Below are 24,899 nucleotides of genomic sequence, written 5' to 3'. Positions count from 1 at the left end.
GTTGGCAGGACACTCTAGGACATTGGTCTCTAACCTGTGGCCTTGTTGAAAAACTACTGTCACTGCTATGGGTTATGTGGATCTACTAGGCTGCTCCGCCGTAGCGGTGTAGCAGCTGGCCAAACTGTAGTCAGTTAACAGTCTCTAGGACAAGAGTGCCTGGATAGATGAAGTAGCAGACACGAGGAGTAGCAGACACGTGGCATAGCAGACACTTGGCACTGATGACACTTGGCACTGATGACACTCGGCACAGATCTCACTTGGCTTTGCACTGGAACAAACACAATTACTGGATACGGGATACAGGGTACGGGAACACAGGATACATGATACAACTAAGGGACCATTTTCAGTAACGAACATGGGCAGACACAACAACGCTCAGGCCAGGAGAGGAAGGGCAGAGCCCTTTTTAAAGTCCAGGGTGTATAGGGATTGGTAGAGGAACGTTGCACTAGTGCACGCGCTGGCCCTTTAAGGCAGGAATAAGCGCGCACGGACCTTACAGGACTCAGAGGGGAGCTGCAGCCGCCTGTGCTGGGGTCTCTGGGGAGGGATGAAGAGTATGTCCTGCGGTCGCCAGTAAGTAGGAGGTGCCGGCGGTCAGCAACCACGGGCACAACAACTACAACTGCCAGCATGGCATGACTATCCTGCAAATGATAGGAATTGCTGAGAGTTGTAGTTTTGCAACAGCTGTATGGCCGCAGATCAAAGACCACTAGTATGTTGGGGTTTCATAGAAAGCCTGAATGCTGGACTTCAATTAACATTATGAAGTTGAGTATTTTTTAATTCCTTAAAGGGAACCTGTCACCAGCATTTCATTTCTATATAACCTATAATGGTCTTCTTAGTCACTTGTGTAGCTTTAGTATTCCGTTTTTTAGTGTTCCCACACCGTATGCTAATGAGCATAGAAGAGTCAAATCTTAGTTTGAAGAGTCATATCTTCATTCCTCAAGTCTTTCCGAGTCTACACCGCCTCCTTACTTTGTCCTGTTCTGGTGTGTGCGCACAATGGGACACCGGATTATTATGATAAAAAGTGTGAAATGTTTGCCGACGGTTATTTACAGTCGGAGGAGGAGTTTAGGAGAGGGGATAATGGCAATGAACTTTTGATAGCAGCGACAAGTGAGGGATAATTAAAGTTCAATAGGTGAAATGCTGGTGACAGGTTCCCTTTAAGGCCTCAGGCATACGACCGTAATTTTCATCTGATGTGTGTCCGTGGATGTGGATGTGTGTCCGTGCCGTAGAAATGATTTGCAAATTATATGAAGAAGTGTCTTATTCTTATCTGCAATTGCGGCACAGACTCGGCCATAGAAGTCTATAGGTGCTCCTGCAATTGCAGACGACTATGGATGTGTATTCGTAGCTGTAGGATCAATATTTGCGGACAAAAAAATCCCTTACGGTCGTGTGCATGAAGCCTTACACAGATACATTTTGTTTATTTTTAGGATAAATATTATGGGATAAATATTATCGGCTCGACTTATGTAAGAATCCTCACCACATCTTGAGTTTTATTTCTAACACAGAAGTTAATTAAATACATTCAGCAAAACATTAAAATAGATATTTCACTGTTTTCTTGCCTCATCTCAGCACTTTGCAGCATCTGGATATCTCATTGCTACAGTAATATTGTAAACAAATACAGATTAAAGGGCAAAATAAATTAAAAGCAGAAATTAATATGTTGGGCAACCAATGACAGATCTGCTCAAAGAGCATTACTCCAAAATAAAATGAAAAAAAAAATACAATAAAAATGATTGAATAAAAGAAGTTATCCCAGAATAAAAAATGATCCCCTATCCACAAGACAGGTGATAATTTTCTGATTGTGGCGAGCCCCACCGCTGGGACCCCCACCAATCGCAAGAACGGGGATCCCAATACCCGAGATCCTCCTCACTACACCCCCAAGCTGTACTCGGCTGTTTCTGTCAGTCCCATAGACTTTTGATGGCGCAGCAGCGCACATGCTCGACTGCTACTCCATTCAATGACCTCCTCACTGCTTGACCGCAGGGGGTCTTGGACATCTACTCTTGCAATTGATGGGGTTCCTAGCAGGAGGCCCCCAACGATCATAAAATGATCACCTATCCTGTGGATTATGATGGTTATGATGTGATGGTGGTGTCCCTGTTGCTAATGATGCACATAATATATACATTCTTCCCGTAAGGAAGGTACAGCACTGTTCTGGTGTCACCTGCAGAGCGAGGGTCACGGACACCGCTCTCTTGATGCAAGGGGAGGTATGCGTGGATCAAGCAGGCTTCAAGATGAAGGCTGCGTCTGCGTGCTTTGAGCCTATCGCCCCTTTACGTCTCCTTTACGTTCCTCCTCTAACGCCTAGTTAGCCCTCTTCACAGTGCGGGGTTCCTCCCCAACCCCCGTTTGCTCTCCGGGACCCTGCCGCAGCTTCGGCCCTATCACAGTTACAACCTATGAAACAAAAACAAAAAAAGGAAAAGGAATCCCAGAAACACAAAAGACACTCTTGGGCTAGTAAGAATTATAGAAAAATATTTTATTAAATTCTAAATAAATTTTAGAATATAAATATATAGAAAGGGAAAGGAGAAGTGGACACAAAATGTTAAAAAATCTCCTAGCTAGGAAACACACGTGTAAATGATTATTGCATTAATCCTATACATAGATTCTACATCATGCAATATATTTACTGCATTTTTTTGGGAATTTCTATTAGGTATGGTTAAAAACCAACTTTTTTTTCTAAGAGTTACAACCTAGCCCGGTTCTCACTAGTCTTCGTAGGACGCCTCATTTCCAGCTCTCGCTCTCTCTCTCAGACTCAGCGCCCCCTATGGTCTGGTCCACCGCAGCAATGGAAATGACCTGTAGCTCACTCCCTCAAAAGCCACCACACTCCCTCAAAAGCCACCACACATTTTCTTGACTTCAGCTCCCAGATGCAGTTTGGGTCCCTCCTGCGCTCTCCCAATAATGAACACTATTTGGCGGGCTAACCACCCTTTTATACCACCCCCAGCCGTGATGACACACGCAAGCTCATGCATGCGCCATCACCCTGTAACAGGACTCTAGCAAACACAGCCTAAGATGGCATCCGGGCCGTACATCCCCAGCTCCAATGTCTGATACACAACAAGGCAGCTTCCGCCAAACCTTATTTATAACAGTGTCACAGCAGTCATTGCGCCCGGCGTCTTCATGTCAGATCGACACCCAATCTTCTTCTCATCACTTGTTCCTTCATGCTGCATATCTTGGCCGGTGAATCCACACACCAGTACCACCTATAGTGGGGGAAAACTTCAGCACAGCTACATCTCAAATATATAAGACTTCCACACAATAGCATTTAAAGGCACAGTACACAATTAATACAATAAGACAGTATAATGGCCTCAATCTAGAGAATAATCTTACAATATCTTCCACCCTCACACCATACCCATAGACCCAAATGATCAAATTCTGGCCGCTACATATCTATTTTTCCCGCTTTCATTAGAGTCAATGGGAGAAATATATGCAGGTAGCTCTCCATAGTGACATCTGTCGGCAACCTTGGTGGAAGGCTTACCTGCTCTGCCAGGTCGAAGGAATATCTCCCCCATTTTAGGTGATTCCTGGTTAATCCGTGGGAGTAAGTAAGTATGTGGAAAGACATGTCAGGCCCCATGCACAAGACTGTAAAAATTCTCCGTAATTGCGGACCGTAACACGGTTCGCAGTTACGGACCCATTTGATTCTATTGACCGCGGACACCTTTCCGTATCGCTACGGATAGGTGTCCGTGCCGTAGAAGTGTACCGCAAAAGATAGGACATGTCCTATCTTTTGCATTTTGTGGGCCGTGCTCCCATACTTTGTATGGGAGGATGGCCCGAAAATGCGGGCCGCGGCCATTGTTGGCCGGCCGTGCCCGCAATCACGGGCCGTGATTACAGGCACGGCCTTGTGAATAAGGCTTTAGTGTGTGCTTAGAGCAGCAGGTGGTAGGAGACCCAGAACAAAACCCATGCAGACCAACACTCAGGACACAGCTGACTGGTTATTACAGTATGCTTTCCCTCATACCTCTCCATTTCACATCATATTGCTATGAATAGACTTTTTAGTAAATCATACAAGTTTAAGCCCCATACACACACGGCAGATTTTGTAATTGCTGCAGAAACCCCCATTCAGATTAATACAAATCTTATTCTGCATCAAAATCTGCAGCGTGTGCAGGGGCCTAATAGTAGGAGCAATTCAATGCATAGAAAGAAAATCAAGATATTTGTTTCCTGCCTACAGAGCAAGACAGTAGTAAGCAAATATGTAACCTCTCGACTTCACTTGATTTTATCCATTGGATTCCCAAACCACTCTTCACTGGGGACTCGACCACTAAACCACTGGCCTTAAGTACTGGCATGATAATAATAATGGATGGCTGGGCTATAGGTAGTTGAAGTTGCAGTGTGGCCCTAGTATCATGTCCTTTAAAGGGGTTGTCCAGTTTGGAGAATCATTTTTGTAAGAAGGATCCCTCAAAAATTTAACCACAGAAAATCCTGCTTCTGAGACCCCGAGCGATCTGCTGTAATCTGTAAGGGAAACTGGCTCTAAGTATTCAATTCTCCTGTAGCGCCACCACAGGAGAAAAGAAGCATTACACAAAATACCCAGTAAAAGCAATGAGCTGTCCATGTAATGCACAGACGTGCTGGTCCTCCAAAGCAAGAAAAGCTCTTTGTAGCCTGATGAATGAGGGTCCTAAACGAGGGGATCGCCCTCAAATACCTAAAACTTTGAAAATGGGTTTTGTCTGAGCCAGACAATACCTTTAATTGTTACTAAGAAATATTATTTTTAAGACGCATCTTTAATTTATTACACATTATTTGTTATAATTTATTACATTCTGGATTTAAGCAAAAATACTACTTGTAAGATTTTTTGTACATTGAAAGAAAAAACATACATTAAAAAAATGTAATGTTTATTTATTGGATGATACACTTTTTGTGCAGTTTATATACTTTGGCAGGTTGTAATAAACATAATTAATAAATTCAGAAAATTCTATAAAGTAGAAATATATGTACGTTTTTTTTTAACAATTTTCAGTTTATTAATCAAAGTAAGCGCAAAACACAAAAGTAGCACGATAGAATCAGAGTTATCGACAGTATCAGTTACAGATGATTATTCAGACATCAATAATCGCATTTGTTCAATCCGAATTATCATCATGTAGGAGTCGTGTCATTTTTTTATGGTCTGAATAGGTCAATTATGAATATAAAATTACTAGGGTAGAGAAATCTATCGTATAAATGAAAACACAAAAAGTCCTAAACATTAACTGGCTGGTTGTCACTATTTAAGTGAATGGGGCTGAGCTGCAATACCGTAGACAACCTGTGGACAGGTGAGACACTGTCTTTGGAAGAAAGCAGGCATGTTTTTCCAATCCTGTCCAACCCACTTCATGGAATTTTCCAGAAAATTACATTAATGGCCTTTCCTTGGGGTATGTTCACATGGGCTATTTTCAGCCGTTTTTCAGGCCGTAAAATGGCTGAAAATACGTAGGCTGAACACCTCCAAACATCTGCCCATTGATTTCAAAGGGAAAAACGGCTTTTAAAAACGGCGCGTAAAAAAACACCCTGTAAAAAAGTGCATGCCACTTCTTGAGCCGTTTTTGGAGCCGTTTAACATTGTCTCAAGGGTATGTTCACATGGCTTATTTTCAGCCATTTTTCGGGCCGTAAACACCCCGAAAAATGGCTAAAAATGCTGGGGCTGAACGCCTACAAACATCTGCCCATTGATTTCAATGGGAAAAACGGTGTTCCGCTCCCACGGGGCTTTTTTTTATGCGGCCGTTTTTAAAAACGGCCGCGTAAAATAAAGAACTCGTAAAAAGAAGTGCATGTCATTCATTGACTCAATATAAAACCAGCTCCAAAAACGGCCGTAAAAAACCCTGCAAAAAAACATTGTATTTTCAGCCGTTTTTTGTTAAGCGTGTGAACATAGCCTTAGGATAGGCTGTCAATGTGTGATCAGTAGAGGTCCAACCCCTCCGACCCAAATCGATTAGCAAAATGAAGGGTGCTTCACTTGTATGGAGCAGAGTTGCAGTACCAGACACTAAGGGTATGTGCACACGTGAACTGTCTTTTACGTCTGAAAAGACAGACTGTTTTCAGGAGAAAACAGCTGCGTCGTTTCAGACGTAAAAGCTCCTCCTCTCATTATGCGAGGCGTCTGTGACGCTCATAAATCTTGAGCTGCTCTTCATTGACTTCAATGAAGAACGGCTCAAATTACGTTGCAAAGAAGTGTCCTGCACTTCTTTGCCGAGGCAGTCAACTTACAGCTGTCAAACGACGACGCGTAAATAACAGGTCGTCTGCACAATACGTCGGCAAACCCATTCAAATGAATGGGCAGATGTTTGCCGACGTATTGTAGCCCTATTTTCAGGCGTAAATCGAGGCATAATACGCCTCGTTTACGGCTGAAAATAGGTCGTGTGAACCCAGCCTAAGGGTTTGTGCCTCGAATTACGCCTGAAAAGACGGCTCCAATAAGTCGGCAAACATCTGTCCATTGCTTGCAATGGGTCTTACGATGTTCTGTGCAGACGACCTGCCATTTTACGCATCACTGTCAAAAGACGGCGCGTAAAATTACGACCGCGTCACAGAAGTGCAGGACACTTCTTGGGACATAATTGGAGCCGTTTTTCATTGACTCCAATGAAAACCAGCTCCAATTACATCCGTAAAAGACGCCATCAAAAACACGTGCACTTGTAAAAACGTCTGAAATTCAGGAGCTGTTTTCTCCTGAAAACAGCTCTGTAATTTCAGACGTATTTTGTGTTGCCGTGTGAACATACCCTAACACTAAATGGACGAAGTGCTCACTTTGATGACTGGTGAAGGGTCTTGGAATCGGACCCACACGTCTTTAAGATTGATCAATGTAGGCAGTGATTCGTGTTATTAACTGAACTTATACAGTGAAGCATAAATTATAGTCATTTTTGTAGATAATATCCCTGAGGAGATTGTAAACTACTTTTAATGTAAAACATGACAAGAATACAACACAGTACACACTTGTAAGGGATTAAAAAAACGGGTCTCATGTTTTTTAAGAAACACTCGCCACTCTTATCTATGGCTGTATCTGGTATGGCAGCTCCGCTCATTCAAGTAAATTCTTTACCAGACACAGCCCATGGACAAGAATATTTCTTTTTCTCGGGGAGGCAGTCCCTTTTTTACTAATGTAATACATACTCTTTAAAGTTCTTGCCTCACCCCTCATTATAAAGTGTAATACCCTATGGTGTGTGGGTATTAAAAGTGATCAGATATTCAGGATATGCGTAGTCATCATAGAAAACCACAAAGTATGTTTTATTCAGAATTTTGTCCACCACAGAATCGTACCGGTCTCCATTGGGGTCATTCTTAATGTGCGGTGGCTCTTTGTAGTCCGATTTTCCTTGACAATACCTTCCAGTTACCACTGAAGCTTGGTAGACATATTTGTTTCCATTGCTGTCAGGAACAGAATATCTGTCTCCAGTAGCATAATTTGACCCAATGGAGAAGTAGGTTCCAGTTCCACATGCTGTTCCTATTAGGTTTAATAAAGTCATATTTTTAACATAGTGCTTAGCTGAGTAAGGGCCCTTTTACACGGGGCCAATTATCAAGCGAACGAGTGTTCACAGAACGCTGTGTAAACAGGGCAACGATCAGCCGGTGAATGAGCAAACGCTCGTTCCTTGCCTAATCATATCGTTTATGCAGCCAAAAATATTATCGTTGTCGGTAGCACATCTGCATGCTGCCGACATGATAGAAATGTATAGGCACGAACAATGGTAGTAACGAATGCTTGTCCCCATACATAGCTACTTGTGAAAGGAGCAAACGAGCGCCGATCAACGAGCTGTCACATTGATAGGCGCTCGTCTACACGGCCCATGTCAGGCTGTGTAAGGGGACCCTTAGTATGTTATATAAATAATTAGGGAAGATAGGTTGCAGAACTTTTCATTTTATTATAATTGAGCTTTATTTACTTAAGACTGCATGAGCCCCTTTAACCAGGGCGTAGCTAGAGGGGTGAAGAGATAGCAATCACACCCGAGTCCTGGTGCCTGAGGTGGCCTAAAGGCTTCACTGCCACATAAGATGACACCAGTATTATAAACGGCACATGGTGGGTGGGGGAAGGGAGATGGGCAGTTACTGATATCTCATTTCAAGTTATGCCGATTTTTGTCTGTTTAAAGGGGTTTTCCCTTCAGAGACATTTATGACATGTCCGCGTCAAATACATGTCTGGGACCCGCATCTAACTCTATAACGGGGTCCCCTAAACCCCGTTCTACCTTTGTCTGTTCTCGCTGCCTCCCGGCCACTTCCTGGTTATATGGTCAGGAGTTACGAGTTACGAAAGCAGCGCAGTTCGCTGAGCTACGCTGTTTCCGTAACTCCCATAGTAGTGAATTGCAGTTACGGAAGTAGCATAGCATGCGAGCTACGTGGTTTCCGTAACTACCATTCAGTTCTGTAGGACTTCCGAAAACAGCGTAGCTCAGCGAGATACTCTGTTTTCGTAACCACCATGTAACCTTTTTCATGGTCGGAATTCATCCGCAACACAGCAGCAGAAGGGGGTTGAGGGGGCCCCGTTCTAGACATAGGTGCAGGTCCCAGAAGTGGGACCCGCATCTACCTGACATTTACTTACCATTTTTACTATGATAGATTCGGTTGAATCCTCCCCTATTAATGTTGTCTGTGACAGTAGATGTTGTGCCGTGATACAGGTGGCGAACATTTTTCTTTCCGGGGTTCTTTCTCTCTACCGCTTGCTTTTTCAATGTGAAGCTCTGCCATAATTTTACGCTTTGAATCCTTTTGATCTATGAAAGATACATTTGTTATATTTTAACTTTACTAAATGTATTGGTTGTTTGAATGTAGAATTTGTTTAATCAATTGTTATCACTTTTTTGGTTATAGATAAGTTGCACAATAATTGACATTAATTTGTTTTATTTTAAAATATTTGAAGGCCACCTCCCACTAAATCTACCAAACAGTTATTTAAACGGTTGTCTCAGCAAAAAAAAAAAAAACAGACGATCAGCTGTAAATACTGGATGAAGCTGCGGGAGGCCACACATTTTCACTGCAGCGGCCACTACAGGGAAAATGCAGTATGACACGTCTCCCATTCAAATGAATGGGCGACTATGTAGTACATGGCTGGGCCAAGTCTTTAAGATAGGGGGCAGCTTTTTCATAGCAGCTCTTCACCATGTCTGATTAAGGGAAGCCACCTATGATATGTGTTGTCTTCCTTCAATCCTTAGAAACCCATTGTTTAAACCATTCAAATCCTCCTGGTCCCTGACTGCAGTCAGTGTTAATATCTCTTCCTTCTTAGCTTTCATATTCAGTATAGGGATGTTATGATAGGAAACATGAAAATGGATCCAAAAAAAACTCTGTAGCAAAGATCCGCTCCAGGGACAACATTTTAAATATGATGGTGTATATGGAATAATAATATCTGATGCCCTTCAATGGTGCCCCTCTGCCGTGGATCCATTGTTTAAGGGTCCCCTCTGTGCTGTCCCAAAATGGCTGCAGTGCATATTAGACTACGAGTCTAAGACACTCCCACTGTTCTCGGATTGGCCAGAGCTGCTCACAAGAGCAGTTCTGTCCAATCTGTGAACAGAGGGAGTGTCTTAGACTCAGTCTGAGAAGCGCTGCGGCCATTTTGAGACAACACAGAGGGGACCCTAAAACAGCGGATTGATGGCAGAGGGGGCAACTGGAGGGCACCAGGTAATATTACTCCATATGCCTCATCACATTTATAATTTTGTCCTGAGACCGGAGGGTCGCTTTAAGGAGACAGAGCATGGCCTTTGTGGAGGCTTATACTGCTACTAGGGACGAGGAGGATCTGCCAGATCTGCCTAAACATTGGGATTCTGAAGGTCAATGAATTGTAACTCCATATACTTAGGATTTTATATCTGGAATATTATTTTTTTTAATATCAAACTCCAAATACTTCACCAGATTCCAAATTACGGAAGTATTCTCCTCTAGAAGCAATACTTCAAGGGAAGAATACCTCAGTAATGCAATGCCGTATGGAGGGACCATAAAGTGGCATGCAAAGTGTCTATATTTTGTAGCACGGAGCCGCATTGAGTCTGTGTGCCACCATACAGGCTCAGTTTACAAGACTCTATCCTGCGCATGATGCCTTATAGTAATAGTGTTAGTAATCAAAGATAATAACCTCCAGGACCACAAATATATTGGGTAATGCTGTGTTCAGGAATTTGTTTTCAACATCTTTGTATTCAGTTGAATCTTTGCTCACTGGCACCTCCTGATGATCACTTTGTCCGGTATTGGTCCAAGTCAATGGAAAATCAATTCTTACTGGAGGAAATAGAATACAAGGGAACATATTAGATTTTATGTAATTTTCCAATACAACAATGCTGTACTTCTTTTTTTATTTTTAGTTTTTAGTTGTCGATTTAATTATTATTATTATTATTATTCTTATAGAAGAACTCTGGGGGCAGCATTTGTGGGAAAAACTCATACTTAAAGAGGCTCTGTCACCAGATTTTGCAACCCCTATCTGCTATTGCAGCAGATAGGCGCTGCAATGTAGATTACAGTAACGTTTTTATTTTTTAAAAACGAGCATTTTTGGCCAAGTTATGACCATTTTCGTATTTATGCAAATGAGGCTTGCAAAAGTACAAGTGGGCGTGTTGAAAAGTAAAAGTACAACTGGGCGTGTATTATGTGCGTACATCGGGGCGTGCTTACTACTTTTACTAGCTGGGTGTTCTGATGAGAAGTATCATCCACTTCTCTTCAGAACGCCCAGCTTCTGGCAGTGCAGATCTGTGACGTCACTCACAGGTCCTGCATCGTGTCGGCCACATCGGCACCAGAGGCTACAGATGATTCTGCAGCAGCATCAGCATTTGCAGGTAAGTAGCTACATCGACTTACCTGCAAACGCTGATGCTGCTGCAGAATCATCTGTAGCCTCTGGTGCCGATGTGTCCTCGCTCGTCTGACACGATGCAGGACCTGTGAGTGACGTCACAGCGTGATCTCTCGAGAACACGGCTGTGTCTGCACTGCCAGAAGCTGGGCGTTGTGAAGAGAAGTGGATGATACTTCTATACACAACGCCCAGCTAGTAAAAGTAGTAAACACGCCCCGATGTACGCACATAATACACGCCCACTTGGACTTTTACTTTAAACACGCCCAGTTGTACTTTTGCAAGCCTCATTTGCATAAATACAAAAATGGTCATAACTTGGGCAAAAATGCTCGTTTTTTAAAAATAAAAACGTTACTGTAATCTACATTGCAGCGCCGATCTGCTGCAATAGCAGATAGGGGTTGCAAAATCTGGTGACAGAGCCTCTTTAATATGACTTAAAGGCCATGCTTATTTTAGAAAAATTCATAAATTTGACGTAAAAAAAGGGCATAATTATTAGAAATAATCTCAATAATAAAATTACACTACAATATATGCCGACCTACATATGTATATATATCTATCTATATATATATATATATATATATACACACACACACACACTATTCTGAATCCATGACCAGGCTGTAAGTTGTAGGGCCCTTGAGACAATCTCACTGTATATGTCTGTATTGAACCGGTACTCACACCAAGACACTGTCAGATAGCGTCAACTCAGCTGAAGAGGCACGTGGGAAGTTTCCAGAGAAGTTTATTTTCAGGCTGAAATACTTGTAATGTACACAAACCAGCAGGTGAAAAGATGATATTTTGCCAGAGTTGAGCAGGAGATGACCACACAGTATGGGAACCATGAGGAAAGACAACTAAGCACAGAAAGAAGGGAGGAGCTATTACCTCAGAGCCTAGCTACAGGGAGATAGCAGGGACAAACTAAATAAAGCAAAGCAACTGCAATAGGAGCATATAACATAACATGACAGTGAATAGAAACCTAAGTCGAGGGACATGACACACACACACACACACACACACACACACACACATACACACTATATATATTAAATATCTTCTGCTTTAAAAGTATATAATATTATATACTGCTATCTGCAAAAAACAAAACAGCTTAAAAAAGATACCTTGAGCGTGAATTGCTAACAAAATATATTCTTCCCGTTTAAGTGCCTGGACAGAAAAAAAGGAAAAGAAACATACAGTATATATCTTTATAATACCATCTTTCAGGAATTCAGTTATCAGATAAATAGATGGATAGACATGGGATACCCTACTAGGACACACTTCTTAATCACTGATTTCAGGTGTTTCATTCAGTCCCATTGCCACAGGTGTATAAAATCCAACACCTCGCCATGCAGTCGGCTGTACAAACATTTGTGATAGAATGGATCATTGTAATGAGATGACTGAATTCCAGCGCGGTCCTGTAATAGGACACCACTGATACATCATGTTAGTTTGTGAAATGTCTTCCCTCTTAGATATTCCACCATCAACTATGAGTGATATTATTGCAAAGTGGAAGCGTTTAGTAAAAAAGTGGCAGATCACGTAGAGTTACAAAGTGGGGACCATAAAAGTCGCTAATTCTCTGGTGACTTAATAACTGCAGAGCTCTAAACCTCCTCTGGCATTAACATTAGCACAAAAACTGTGCCCAGAGATTCATGGCATGGGTTTCCATGGCCGAGCAGCTGCATGGAAGCCTTACATCACCGAGTACAATGCCAAGTGTCGGATGGAGGGGTGTAAAACCACCGCCACTGGACTCTGAAGCAGTGGAAACGTGTTCTGTGGAGTGATGAATCGTGCTTCTCTATCTGTCGGTCTGATGGACGAGTCTGGGTTTGGTGAATGCCAGGAGAACGTTACCTGCCTGACTGCATTGTCATTTTTTTTCATTATTATGTATATTCGCTTCTCTTGGACACAGCCGGGTCTTTGATGCTGGGAGAGCATGGTGTGTTGTTGTTTGGCATAGCAAGCAGGGTAGCCCGCTCTATGAATTATCAAGGTGTCACAAATAGGCTTCTACCTGGCTATATACGTTGTGCCTCATGACGTACACACTATCCCTCCATGTTTCACACACTTGTACCCCATTATCCATTTATTTCTATTGAGGCACTTCACTCATTACTGCCCCCTATATTTCACTCCTAGTATTACACTTGCACACACACTATTCATTTATTATTTCTTACTACACATCCCATGCACCACACACCACTCCCCTCAAGACCAGTGGGAGTGGCTATTATTATTTAAAGCACCTGCTCACTCCTTCATCAGCGTTTCTGACCTGGCTGTGTCCATTTGTAAGTATGGCCTTTTTCGGTGTTTCTGCCTGACTGCATTGTGCCAACTGTAAAATTTGGTGGAGGAGGGATAATGCTATGGGGTTGTTTTTCAGGGTTGTCCTAGGTCCCTTAGTTCCAGTGAAGGGAAATCTTAATGCTTCAGCATACAAGACATTTTGAACTTTGTTGGAATAGCTTGGGGTTCGGCACTTTTCTGTTCCAGCATGACTGTGCCCCAGTGCACAAGGTCCATAAAGACTTGGTTGGTTGGTTGGTGGGGTGAGTTTGGTGAGGAAGAACTTGACTGGTCGCACAGAGTCCTGACCTCAACCCCATCCAAAACCTTTGGGATGAAGTAGAATGGAGATTGCGAGCCCGGCCACCTCCTCCAACATCAGTGTCTGACCTGACAAATTCTAGCCCCTCAGGACATTAGATGCAACCCTAAATCTGTATCCCATAATTTTGTGTCTCTTATTCATGAGACATAGCAAGGCTCTGAAATAGTAGCTAAAATCATGCAAGATTTTTGTGTAATTTCCCTATCTGCACTGACTAAGAGTATACTAGAGAAGATGGTAGAAACCCCAAATTGCCGCTATAGATATTATTTCAAGAAAATAAACATAAATAATTATTATGAGTAGTGCACATGAATTGTACTGATGACATGAACACTTATGTCTCCATGGATGGCACAAAACCAGATACCAGACCCCAGACTACACTAGCAACCATGTCCCCACCAGCCAGACCTCAGATGACCCTAGGCAGTTCAGCATGCCCCAGACGGTGAGTACCTATAATATAGACTTGGCAGGGAGGATTCTGTAGTGGGAAACGTTAGGGTATATGAACACGGTGCGGTCAAATTGCGGTTTATGGCAAAATCATACCAAAGTGCCACAGTTTGCAGAGTTTTCGCAAAACTGCGGCGTAGTGTGGTAATAAACTTTTATTTGACCGCAGCGTTTGGGTATGTCCTAAGAAAAGGTCCCATGAGAGAGAACAGCCAACTCATCGGGGAGGTCTTCTCCCTTCTAAACCATTGCTGTACTATGATTTCTTTAAAGTATGCTCAGCCTCTCTCCATCCTAGTTTGGGTATTATGTATTATACTCCATACCATGTGTCAATAAGATTACCTGTATTTCTGTGCTTTTAGCTTGAAAAACTTCAAGATACTTGGTGTAAATGTTTTCTTGAATGACAACTATAGAAATGTTCTGAAGGGTTGGGATCGGAGTTTTTGATAAATAGTTTAAAATACTGTTGAGAATAGCCTTAATGGACTCTTCCGGATCAATACGAGCCATGCCTGAAAAACACATGCAACAAAATCATTTGATATTAACGAACATTCTATGTGAAATTGCAAATAAAACCAAATTGCATGGATTTTCATAGTAAGCACTGTATCAAATCTCCCTATTTGACTTACAATTGGGTCCGTCGTGTTTCCCTATCGTTTCGATGGGAAGAATATTGCTTCATGCAGCGCTATTCTTCCTGTCAAATCTAATGGAATCTGAGATGGACCCTACGACCTAGATGTTAAGACAGCCTAAAAAATGTTCTTACTCTTTACCTACCAATTTCTATCTTTTATGGAAACTAATCACACATTTTGGGCAGCACTACTTTAATTAGCACTTATACCCTTAAAGTGCACTTCCATTTTTCAGTTTGTGAATAAAAAAATAATCTACTACTGCTAATTGGAAACAGTCAACAAGCAGACAAGGGATGATGTCACTATTTATTGGTTTGAGCTTATTTGCTGGGGGCCTCATTAACATCTTGATAACCCCAGTAGTCTGACTCATTAACTCATGAATAACCAAAAACTCATACATTAACAAGACTATATGGATATTCATGTCTTGGAAGGTATTGATTCTTATTACGGAGATCCAGCTGGTGGGAGGTCTTAAGGGCAATGCTCCCTGGGAAAAAAGTATGCAAAATAGCTCTACTATCAAGGATGGACCAAAATCACAGGCTTTATATATATGATCTTCTCTTAGCGGAGACATATTAGAAGGTGATTTTGACAGGATTTTCCCTTTGAAAGGGTTCTCCCATCAAGACAACACATTTCGATATGTCCTATTAGGGGATATGAACGTCATAGGGGAGGTCTCCTACTTGGGATCACATCTTTGAGCCAGAGGGAAGAGCCGGTACAAAGAGCATCTCCCATTCTGGCAAACTTGATGCATTTGCATGGGCATCGTGTAATACTACATTTCCCTTGTAGAGGCCTCTGCAGAAGAAATTAGTGGCCTCCCCCTGCCTCCCTTGGTGATAACAGAAGGAGTGTGCTTTAAATCTGTGCAGTCAACTAGCTGGCACAGCACCACCAATTGGTTAGCTTGAATGCCATGATTTATTAAAATCTGTAATTGCCACAGCCCAAATCATCTCATGCCTTTTATGCGGCCAGGGAACCTTTGGCCCACTACAATCTCTGAAAATGAATAGCTATGCCACCAGTTGAATTACCTGTTCCGATTGCTGGCAGTGCAACACTTGAGAAACCATTTTTATTGCATTCCAACAGAATTCTGTCAATTGAGGGTTCATAATCCGGCACTGTGGTTGGTCCAATAATATGCATGATTTTTTTGCCTTTCAGTTCCCCTCCGCTTGTTATTGCAACTCCGTCTGGTAGTAATACTCCTAAAAAAAAGGCCTTTGTTAACTTACATTTTTCCTTATGATTAATTGACAAAAATTACAAGGATTTCTAAATCAATGGACATCCTTGGGTCACCGAGACAGGCTCTGGATTTCCTTAGCGATCAGTATTTGCCACAAGTGTTCTGTATTCTTATGTCTGTTGTGGGTACTTGAGGACTAGAGACAGGGGCATAACCCCTCCACCACAATCACCTTCAGCAGTAATTTTATAACTTCAAAAACTAATGATTATTTCAAGTCAAAGTCAGGAGTGGGATTCTGCCGGTTCTCTCTGGTTTTGCTGATCCGGTTGTTAAAAGTGCAACCAGGGGCCCTGTATGTCACCTCCAGATGGCAATAGATGTCGAGATCCTGTGCCCCTGTCATGAGCCCCTCTCCTCATGCTTTACAAGTTCAGCTCCTGTCTCTACTGTTCCCTGAGCCTCCTACCACGCTGAAGCTGGCAGTGATTGGTGACCATGGTGCCCTATGTTCTCTGCCTATGACCCGTTATGAATGAGAAGAGACACATAGAAAATGTTCCAATATGGCATATGGTGTATGTATAAGTATGTTGTTATGTAGAGTATATGTGCATATATATTTTGGTTTATATGCCTATGGATGTTTGCCTCTTTGGCTGTGTGTGTGTTTAAAGGGGTTTCCCCGAGATCAACACTTATCACCTATCCACTGGTGATAAATGTCTGATCGCTGGGGGTCTGATCGCTGGGGGCCCCACCAATCACTAGAACGTCAGCAGTTAGGAGAACTTTGAATGGTGCGACAGTCGAGGCTCGAGAAAGTTTATGGCAGTGATGGAGACAGCCAAGTACAGCGTTTGGCTGTTTCTGTAAGCCCCAATAAGACATTGAATAGAATGACAGGGCACATGCTTGACCGACGCTCCATTCAAGCTCCCACTTACTGCCAAGGGATGTAGATAGGAGAAACTAAAAGCTTGGGACCTCCGTTCTAGTGATCGGTGAGTGTCCCAGTGGTGGGGACATATATCCAATCCCTCCAGCAGCTGGTGTAGCTAGTTTAAATTCCCTTCACTGGTAGGTATTCGGCATAAAAATAATGAGAAACACTGGCTAATAGTTACATTGATGGGGCAGGAGCAAAGTTTGGAAACTTTATAGTAATAGGATATTTACTGTTACATAATGAAAATATTTCTTTGAAGTCCCTATTAATATGTGGTATATTTACAGTATTTTATGTGATGTGGTAAAGTGGAACAATTTGATGCGAATCGGAGCATATTGTGCACCGCAAACTTGGATATGGCTTGAGTAGGGAACCTGTTAAAAACTTGAATTCCACCCATGCACAAAGTGATGTCACAACATTGTGATAATACACAAGGTGATGTCACTTTCAAGGGAAATGCACACGTCATAGAGATAATACATACGTTATATTTCACGTAAAGTTATAATTAATGCAATGAAGTTATAGCACAGTAAATAACAAGTGGGAAAATATGCACAGTGATGTCACAACATAGAGATAATTAACAGTGCACACAATACACACAGTGATGTCACAGTAAAGGTATAATGCACACAGTGATGTCAGTACAAAATAATGCGCACAGTGATGTCAGTACAGGATAATGCACACAGTGATGTCACAGTAAAGGGATAATATGCAAAGTGATGATCCAGTACAGGCATAATGCTTCTGTAACAAGACAGTACAAGGATAATATACAGATTGATGTCATAGTACGGAGAAAATTCAGCTCTGATAACAATCTGAAAATGCGTAGAACCCCTTTAATTTACTGCACAGTAGGTAACAATGCCCAAAAAAATAAGATAGAATGTACATAAAATGTATAAGAAATTTCTATAATTCACTGTACAATAAATATATACATCACATGAATTATAATATTGCATTATTCTTGCTTTCATCATATAAAATTATACGGACCCCTATATTGCTTAACTTCAGGACAAATTATACCTACCAATGCGCTTGCATTCCTCCTTTACAGTGTCGCCTGCTGCAGTCAGTATAGCCCCAGAGACCCCTGTAAATGCATGAAGAAAAATACAAGTTATCACAATACAAACTACAACCAGCTGTTGAATGCTAATGAATAGGTTTCAGAGTGTAATATTGTGTATGATGCTAGATAAAGGCTATGTATACTTTTACAACCAACTTTTTTATGCATATAAAATAGCTACCCTTTGTGTATGCAATTTCTATGCAGAACTATGTGTCTCCATGGTTACAGACTACAAACAAAATGCTCTGTGTAGTCTAATCCTCAAGACATATACTACTCTCTTGTAACTGCTCCCTCTTCTTGTTAACCTATAGACGGAAGGAGAGGGTGCAGATCGAAGGGAGTAACACTAAGCTGATGGTCAGACTCCGCAGAGTTTTGAGTCCATAACCATGGGTCTGCACAGGAGCTGTATACACAAAACGGTAGAATATTAGGATTGTATTATGTATTCCTTTGCAGAAAGGAAGCTGAGTCGTGTCTTCTATATTATTTACTTACCAGAAGACTGATTTAATGACTTGTTTGTTAAGTTCACAACACAGTCTGAAGCCTGAAGGGTGATGTCTCCTTTGAATAACTCTATACTCGTCCCGAAAGTTGAGAAGTGATGGTAATTTGTCTAAGAATAAAGTCCAAAATATTTATATACTCAAAATCATATACAACAACCGGATTAAATTTTTAAAGCAATTCTGTAACATTCCCAATCATTACTTCTACAAGTTATTAATGAGGAACCTAGGAAGAGGCTTAAACCAAGTACTGAGCAGGCCAAGGCTTCGCTAGGAACAAATTCCCCTACCCGAACCCCCGTTCCTCGTCACTGCTCGACCGCAGTGAGTAGGATTTGGAATGGCACGGCGGTCAAGCATGCGCACTGCCACTCCATTCAAAGTCTATGGAAATAACAGAAACAGACGAGTACAGCACTAGGACCCCCGTTCTCACAATCGCTGGGACTCTCAGCAATGTGGCCCCGAGCAATCAGAGAATTATCACCATGGATAGGTGATGACTGTCGATTCTGGGACAACCAATTTAATATATTTTATGGTGGTATGAGGTTTTTTTTTGTCTAATACAGAGCACCAAATCCTCTACATACTGTAGACAGAGTTAAATTATAAAATTATTGCTGTTTGCAGCCACCACTAGAGGGAGCATGGGAGCATCCTGCACGCTATGTTATTATTGAGTTCAATGCATACATAATATGCAGTAAGCTCCTAAGCTCCCTCTAGTGGTGAATACATTCAAACAGAATTGTATCATTTAAAGAGGCTCTGTCACCAGATTTTGCAGCCCCTATCTGCTATTGCAGCAGATAGGCGCTGCAATGTAGATTACAGTAACGTTTTTATTTTTAAAAAACGAGCATTTTTGGCCAAGTTATGACCATTTTCGTATTTATGCAAATGAGGCTTGCAAAAGTACAACTGGGCGTGTTGAAAAGTAAAAGTACAACTGGGCGTGTATTATGTGCCTACATCGGGGCGTGTTTACTACTTTTACTAGCTGGGCGTTCTGATGAGAAGTATCATCCACTTCTCTTCAGAACGCCCAGCTTCTGGCAGTGCTGCACTGTGACGTCACTCACAGGTCCTGCATCGTGTCGGCACCAGAGGCTACAGTTGATTCTGCAGCAGCATCAGCATTTGCAGGTAAGTAGCTACATCGATTTACCTGCAAACGCCGATGCTGCTGCAGAATCATCTGTAGCCTCTGGTGCCGACACGATGCAGGACCTGTGAGTGACGTCACAGCGTGATCTCTGGAGAACACGGCTGTGTCTGCACTGCCAGAAGCTGGGCGTTGTGAAGAGAAGTGGATGATACTTCTATACACAACGCCCAGCTAGTAAAAGTAGTAAACACGCCCCGATGTACGCACATAATACACGCCCAGTTGTACTTTTACTTTTCAACACGCCCAGTTGTACTTTTGCAAGCCTCATTTGCATAAATACGAAAATGGTCATAACTTGGCCAAAAATGCTCGTTTTTTAAAAATAAAAACGTTACTGTAATCTACATTGCAGCGCCTATCTGCTGCAATAGCAGATAGGGGCTGCAAAATCTGGTGACAGAGCCTCTTTAACTCTGTCTATACAGGGACTAGATTTACAAATACCATATATTAATCACCAAAGAATGTAAAAAAATAATATGGTTTTCAAGGCTGGACATTCACTTTAAGTAACTAGACACAATCTCATTTCTTTCTAAAGAACTAAATCTACCATTGTCAGGAGAAACCGGACATGATGCCATCAGGTCACTAGGGTGTGAATAGCAGGCAGCAGAAGCACTAAGATTGAATCCGTTATCAAAGTACAATATTTTTTCAACTAATCAGCATTAATGGGACCTGATAATTGACAAATCATAAAATATTCTGGATTATGGGATGGTCATCGGAAAGTATATACAAGTCACTGGTAGGGACATTATATTGTTCTGGATTGATGAAACAAGTGGCAGATTCTAAGACTTTCTGGATTACAGGAGGCCAATTTAAAGGAATTTCACGGTCATTGCTTTATTATTAAACTAAGCTTATGCTTGTAAAATTAGGGGACCGAATTCTTAAATTAAAACGGAAAGTAGCATGGCCCTAAAAATGTCTTTAGCGACCACCAAGTGACAAGGCCAGGCATTCTTATAAATTTAGGGCGATTTTAGGATTGAGTATGTTGCTCTGTAACGATAATGGGACGCATGAGCGTGCAGTATCACATCGTTTGGCTTGTTGTGGTGACAGCTGTGGTTTGTGAGGCCCCACTGTACAAATAACTGGGCTGGGCGGTCAAGAAAGGTTATGTAGAAGAGACGTGCCCCAAGACAGTCATTAGTAGGTGTAGCGGTAGTTCTTAGCCTAGGGGAGAGACGGTCTACGTTGAGGCTAATAAGGCCGAAATTACAAAGCAGCCAGCAACCATCGACACAAGGGGCAGTAGGCCCGAAGCACGCAGTAGCAGCCACAATCTTGAGGGCTACCAGGCCTAAGGCAGTATAGCCATTTTATCAAGGAGGGGTGTCTGCCATTCACATCAGAACTAGCCAGCCTTCTTGTGGACTATGTCTATGTCTTAGTCTGTATATCATAACAAACTTTTGTGCCTCACAGACTTGGAAAAGATTTATATAATTATCATAGCTGTGTACACCATCAGCGCCGGCAAAAGAACTGTTCATACTTCTAAACGCAAAGTTAAAGTTGGTACTCTAAGTTCCTGCCTTGCTTCATCCCTCCCCTTCATCATCCCTGCGGGGTCTCCACCACAGTCATTTTGATTTTTATGATCTTCATGAAACATTTAAAGGAGTTTTATGGGGTAGGCCATCAATGTGTGATTGGTAGGGGTCCAAACCTCAGGAGCCTCACAATCAGCAGAATAGTGGGGCAGCAGATCTCACTGGATTGCCAGAGCCTTTTCACTGCAGTACACATAGTAACACACAGTAATACACGCGTCCTGTGTCTCGTAGAGCTGCTCAGCCCACTAGAATGTACCACAGTACCAGCCACACATGTGTGCACATTACTGTATCAGCAGGGCTGGCCTTAGGATAGATGGTGCCCTGTGCGAAAATTTCTTTTGGCGACCGACCACCATAAAAAAATATAATGCCCCCCACAGTATAATGCCCTTTTTAGTGCCCCCAAACAGTATAATGTCCCCTGTAGTGCCCCTTCACAGTATAATGTTCCCTTAGTAGCCCCATCATAGTATAACATCCCCATCCCCTGTGTGCCACACACAGCCTCCCCCCTTGTAGATAGAGCCCCCCTGTACATTGTTCCATACAGTCCCCCTGTAGATTCTGCCATACAGCCCCCTGTAAACTCTGCCATACAGCCCCCCACCTCGCCTTTGTAGATAGCACCATACAACCCCCACTTCCCCCTTGTAGACAGTGCCCCCCAAACAAATAAAACAATTTTCTCACCTAGTCCCCATTCCCGCGACGAACGGAGCTGCTCCACAACCCCGACGGGATCCTTGCGTAGGCCGGCGTAATCCAGTGACGTCATCACGCCGGCCTGCGTAGGGATCCTGTCTCTGCGTCTGATAGGCTGCTCTGCTCCCTTCTCTGCCATAGTGTTCAATAATATCTGCATCCTAAGGACGCAGCTACTATTGAATGTAGCGTTGCTACCACTGTAGAAAGCATGGGGGGCCGATCACGGTAGGCGGCACGGGCGCCCTCATTGCCCTATGGCTGCTACAGTGGTAGTTATGCCACTGAGCAGAGAAAAACTGCCGGGGCGGAAATTAAGCTGCAGAGTCGCTGGGCCCCGGCTCTTCACAAACACAAACAGGGGAAGGGAGCCACACAGCGCCCCCTTTCACCTGCTGGAGTGATGCACCTTGTGTGATGGCACAGGTCGCACACCCCAAACACCCTGTGTATCAGGTACTGCAGTGAAGTGCTTCCCCTTCTTTCAGCTCATTAGAGGGGGCCTAGTGATTGGACCACCACTGATTACATATTGATTGCCTATATTGAGGATAGGCCATCACTATATAATCCTGGAAACCGGTTTTATCTTTTTTTCCCCAACACAAATAACGAAATTGGGATGGAAGAAGTAATGAGTAACACTATGTTGAATAATTATTGCAGGACTTCAAACCATACTAGCTCATCGGACAGAATGGCCATGATTGATGACATACTCGTTTTCAACGTACCTTGTAATTCCGAAAAAAAGTGACATATACGTCATAAATGCTCTCTTCTAATACAACAATGACGATCTCATAAATGCTGGTCCTTGTAGTGGGGTCGTTTAGGTAGTCTTCGAGTGCCCTTATGAGTAATCTCGCGGAGCTATTAGCATCTAGTTTAGCTTCTCCTTAAAGTTAAAAAAGGAAAAAGATGCTTTTACCTAAAGAAAATACATGGATTGCGGCCTCTTCCCTATGGCAGCACTTCTGGGCTACATAGTAGTAACCAATCAGAATCCAGCTTTCAGTTTTGAAATTATATGGCCATAGTCATGTGCAATAAAAACGGCCCGTTTTTTGTGGATGCAAATCAGACACGCTCATGTGACTAAGGCTAAATTCACACGAGCGTATCAGATATCAGATTCACGCGCGTGAAAAACGGGTGTGAATCGGGTCCGTGTGTGTTGCGTTATTCATCAGTGTGTTTTGCGAGTGCGATCTTTTTTTGAAAAAATTGTATTATTTTCAATTGAATTGATGCGCAAATCACGCACCGCACACGGATGTGCATCCGTGTGCGGTGCGTAGTTTCATGCACCCATTGACTTCACATTTCCGCGTGAGCAGAAGCTGCTATATAGTTGCAGCTGATTTATTTTCATTTATGATTTTGAAGACTCATAAATAAGAAAAATGATCAACCCATTTACCTGTTCCCATTGCTGGAAAACTGATGGTCGCCATGTTGTGCTGGTCACAAGCCTTGAGAACTTTCTTCACGGAAGTCAAAATCCCTTCTGGCTTAACATCAATTACATGAAGTATCTTTTTACATTTTAGATTTCCAGCTGATGTTACAACAACGCCATCATTGGGGAGTTTAGCTAAAAAATATGTTGAAAAATAAACGCTTTCATGGAGACAATTTAGATCAATTAGGGTAATTAATTTTTTTAAAGAAAAGGCAAAGGACATGTAGCTAAACTAAAGGAAGCGGTGAGGAGCAATGGCATGCTCACCACAGATGCAAACCAAGCCAGGGGCATTACTAAAGGCCTATGAGCCCTGGTGCAACAGTTCTGCTTTAGACCCCCTTCACGGCGCAACATCTCTTCGCGGCCCTTTAAAGTGAGCTTTATGTTTGGTAGTATACCTCTAAATAATTGTCGCTATAGAATGGTCAGATACCAGTTCTACGCGCTTTTTGATCAATTTGGCTCATCTTGAAGCTTCCAAACACCAGAAATAGAAATTTATGGATTTGCGCTTTAATTAGCACTAATTTATGGTGTACTTAATAATAAATATGCCCCTCTGTTGGTGGCCTAGCCCCTCCTGGTCAAACCTGCCCACGTTTCCCACCACTTTGCAAAAAGGGATTAGAAAAGTCAAACATTATAGTGTAAATATGGCATGTGCCACCACTAAAGTGGCCTAAACAATAAATCCCCCTTATGTTCATACCTAAATGTGCACATTCTTCTTTTACAATGGGTCCTGCTTTAGTCAGGATGGCTTTGGATACACCTGCAAGTACAAATAATCGATGTTTTACAGTTCTGCATGAAAATAGAGAGACAGTCCACTATAAAATAAAACTAGGGGACAGCAGAGGTGTAAACACCTGACCTATACTAGAAACCAGAGCCCAGAAATTCTTAGTGCTGCCAACGTGGATTATGCTCACAGAAGTCTCAGGCAGAAAGGAGTCAAACTCTAATCGCATCACAAAAAAGAACGCAAACGTATGTGATTTGCCAGGCACATAGCTGGGAGGGCATGTGCCCCGGGTGCAAGTAGCTGGGGGAGCCAACAAGCCACTTTGCCATGGCATTTAGATAGAGCAGCAAACTGAAAATTTCCCCTTGGTGAAGGAATGGCCTAGTTACAATTCTGGATTAACTATGAGGGTATGTTCACAAGGCCTATTTTCGCCTGTTTTTCGGGCCGTAAACAGCCCAAAAAACGGCTGAAAAATCAGAAGCAGAACACCTCCAAACATCTGCCCATTGATTTCAATGGGAAATATAGCGTTCTGTTCCGACGGGGCGTTTTTTACACGGCCATTTTTAAAAATGG

At 42.4% G+C, this 24,899-nt stretch overlaps 1 protein-coding gene across 1 annotated transcript; it reads right to left on the bottom strand.

Annotated features, from left to right (window-relative positions):
- Positions 1-5,059: 5,059 nt before the first annotated feature.
- On the bottom strand, positions 5,060-24,546 carry LOC142656139 (protein mono-ADP-ribosyltransferase PARP15-like). The gene is made up of 12 exons (XM_075831031.1): positions 24,450-24,546; positions 24,285-24,347; positions 23,531-23,704; positions 22,842-23,005; positions 18,644-18,764; positions 18,098-18,160; positions 15,940-16,116; positions 14,580-14,752; positions 12,253-12,298; positions 10,373-10,518; positions 8,798-8,972; positions 5,060-7,672 (listed from the first exon to the last, which is right to left on the bottom strand). Exons 1-12 carry the CDS (start codon positions 24,544-24,546, stop codon positions 7,374-7,376), a joined length of 1,698 nt encoding a protein of 565 aa, XP_075687146.1. The 3' UTR covers positions 5,060-7,373.
- Between the last annotated feature and the right edge of the window lie 353 nt (positions 24,547-24,899).

The sequence above is a fragment of the Rhinoderma darwinii genome, chromosome 6, assembly GCF_050947455.1.
Source record: "Rhinoderma darwinii isolate aRhiDar2 chromosome 6, aRhiDar2.hap1, whole genome shotgun sequence".
In the NCBI taxonomy this organism is placed as follows: domain Eukaryota; kingdom Metazoa; phylum Chordata; class Amphibia; order Anura; family Rhinodermatidae; genus Rhinoderma; species Rhinoderma darwinii.
The sequence above is the reverse complement of the archived record's forward strand: the minus strand, read 5'-3'. Positions and strand labels throughout refer to the sequence as shown.

Coding starts and splice junctions, on each gene's coding strand:
- LOC142656139 (XM_075831031.1), bottom strand. CDS start 24,546: ATGCGATTAGAGTTTGACTCCTTTCTGCCTGAGACTTCTGTGAGCATA. Junction 18,765..22,841: donor CTTTTTTTCGGAATTACAAG/GTACGTTGAAAA, acceptor CTTTATTCTTAG/ACAAATTACCATCACTTCTC. Junction 7,673..8,797: donor AATCTATCATAGTAAAAATG/GTAAGTAAATGT, acceptor TAAACCTAATAG/GAACAGCATGTGGAACTGGA.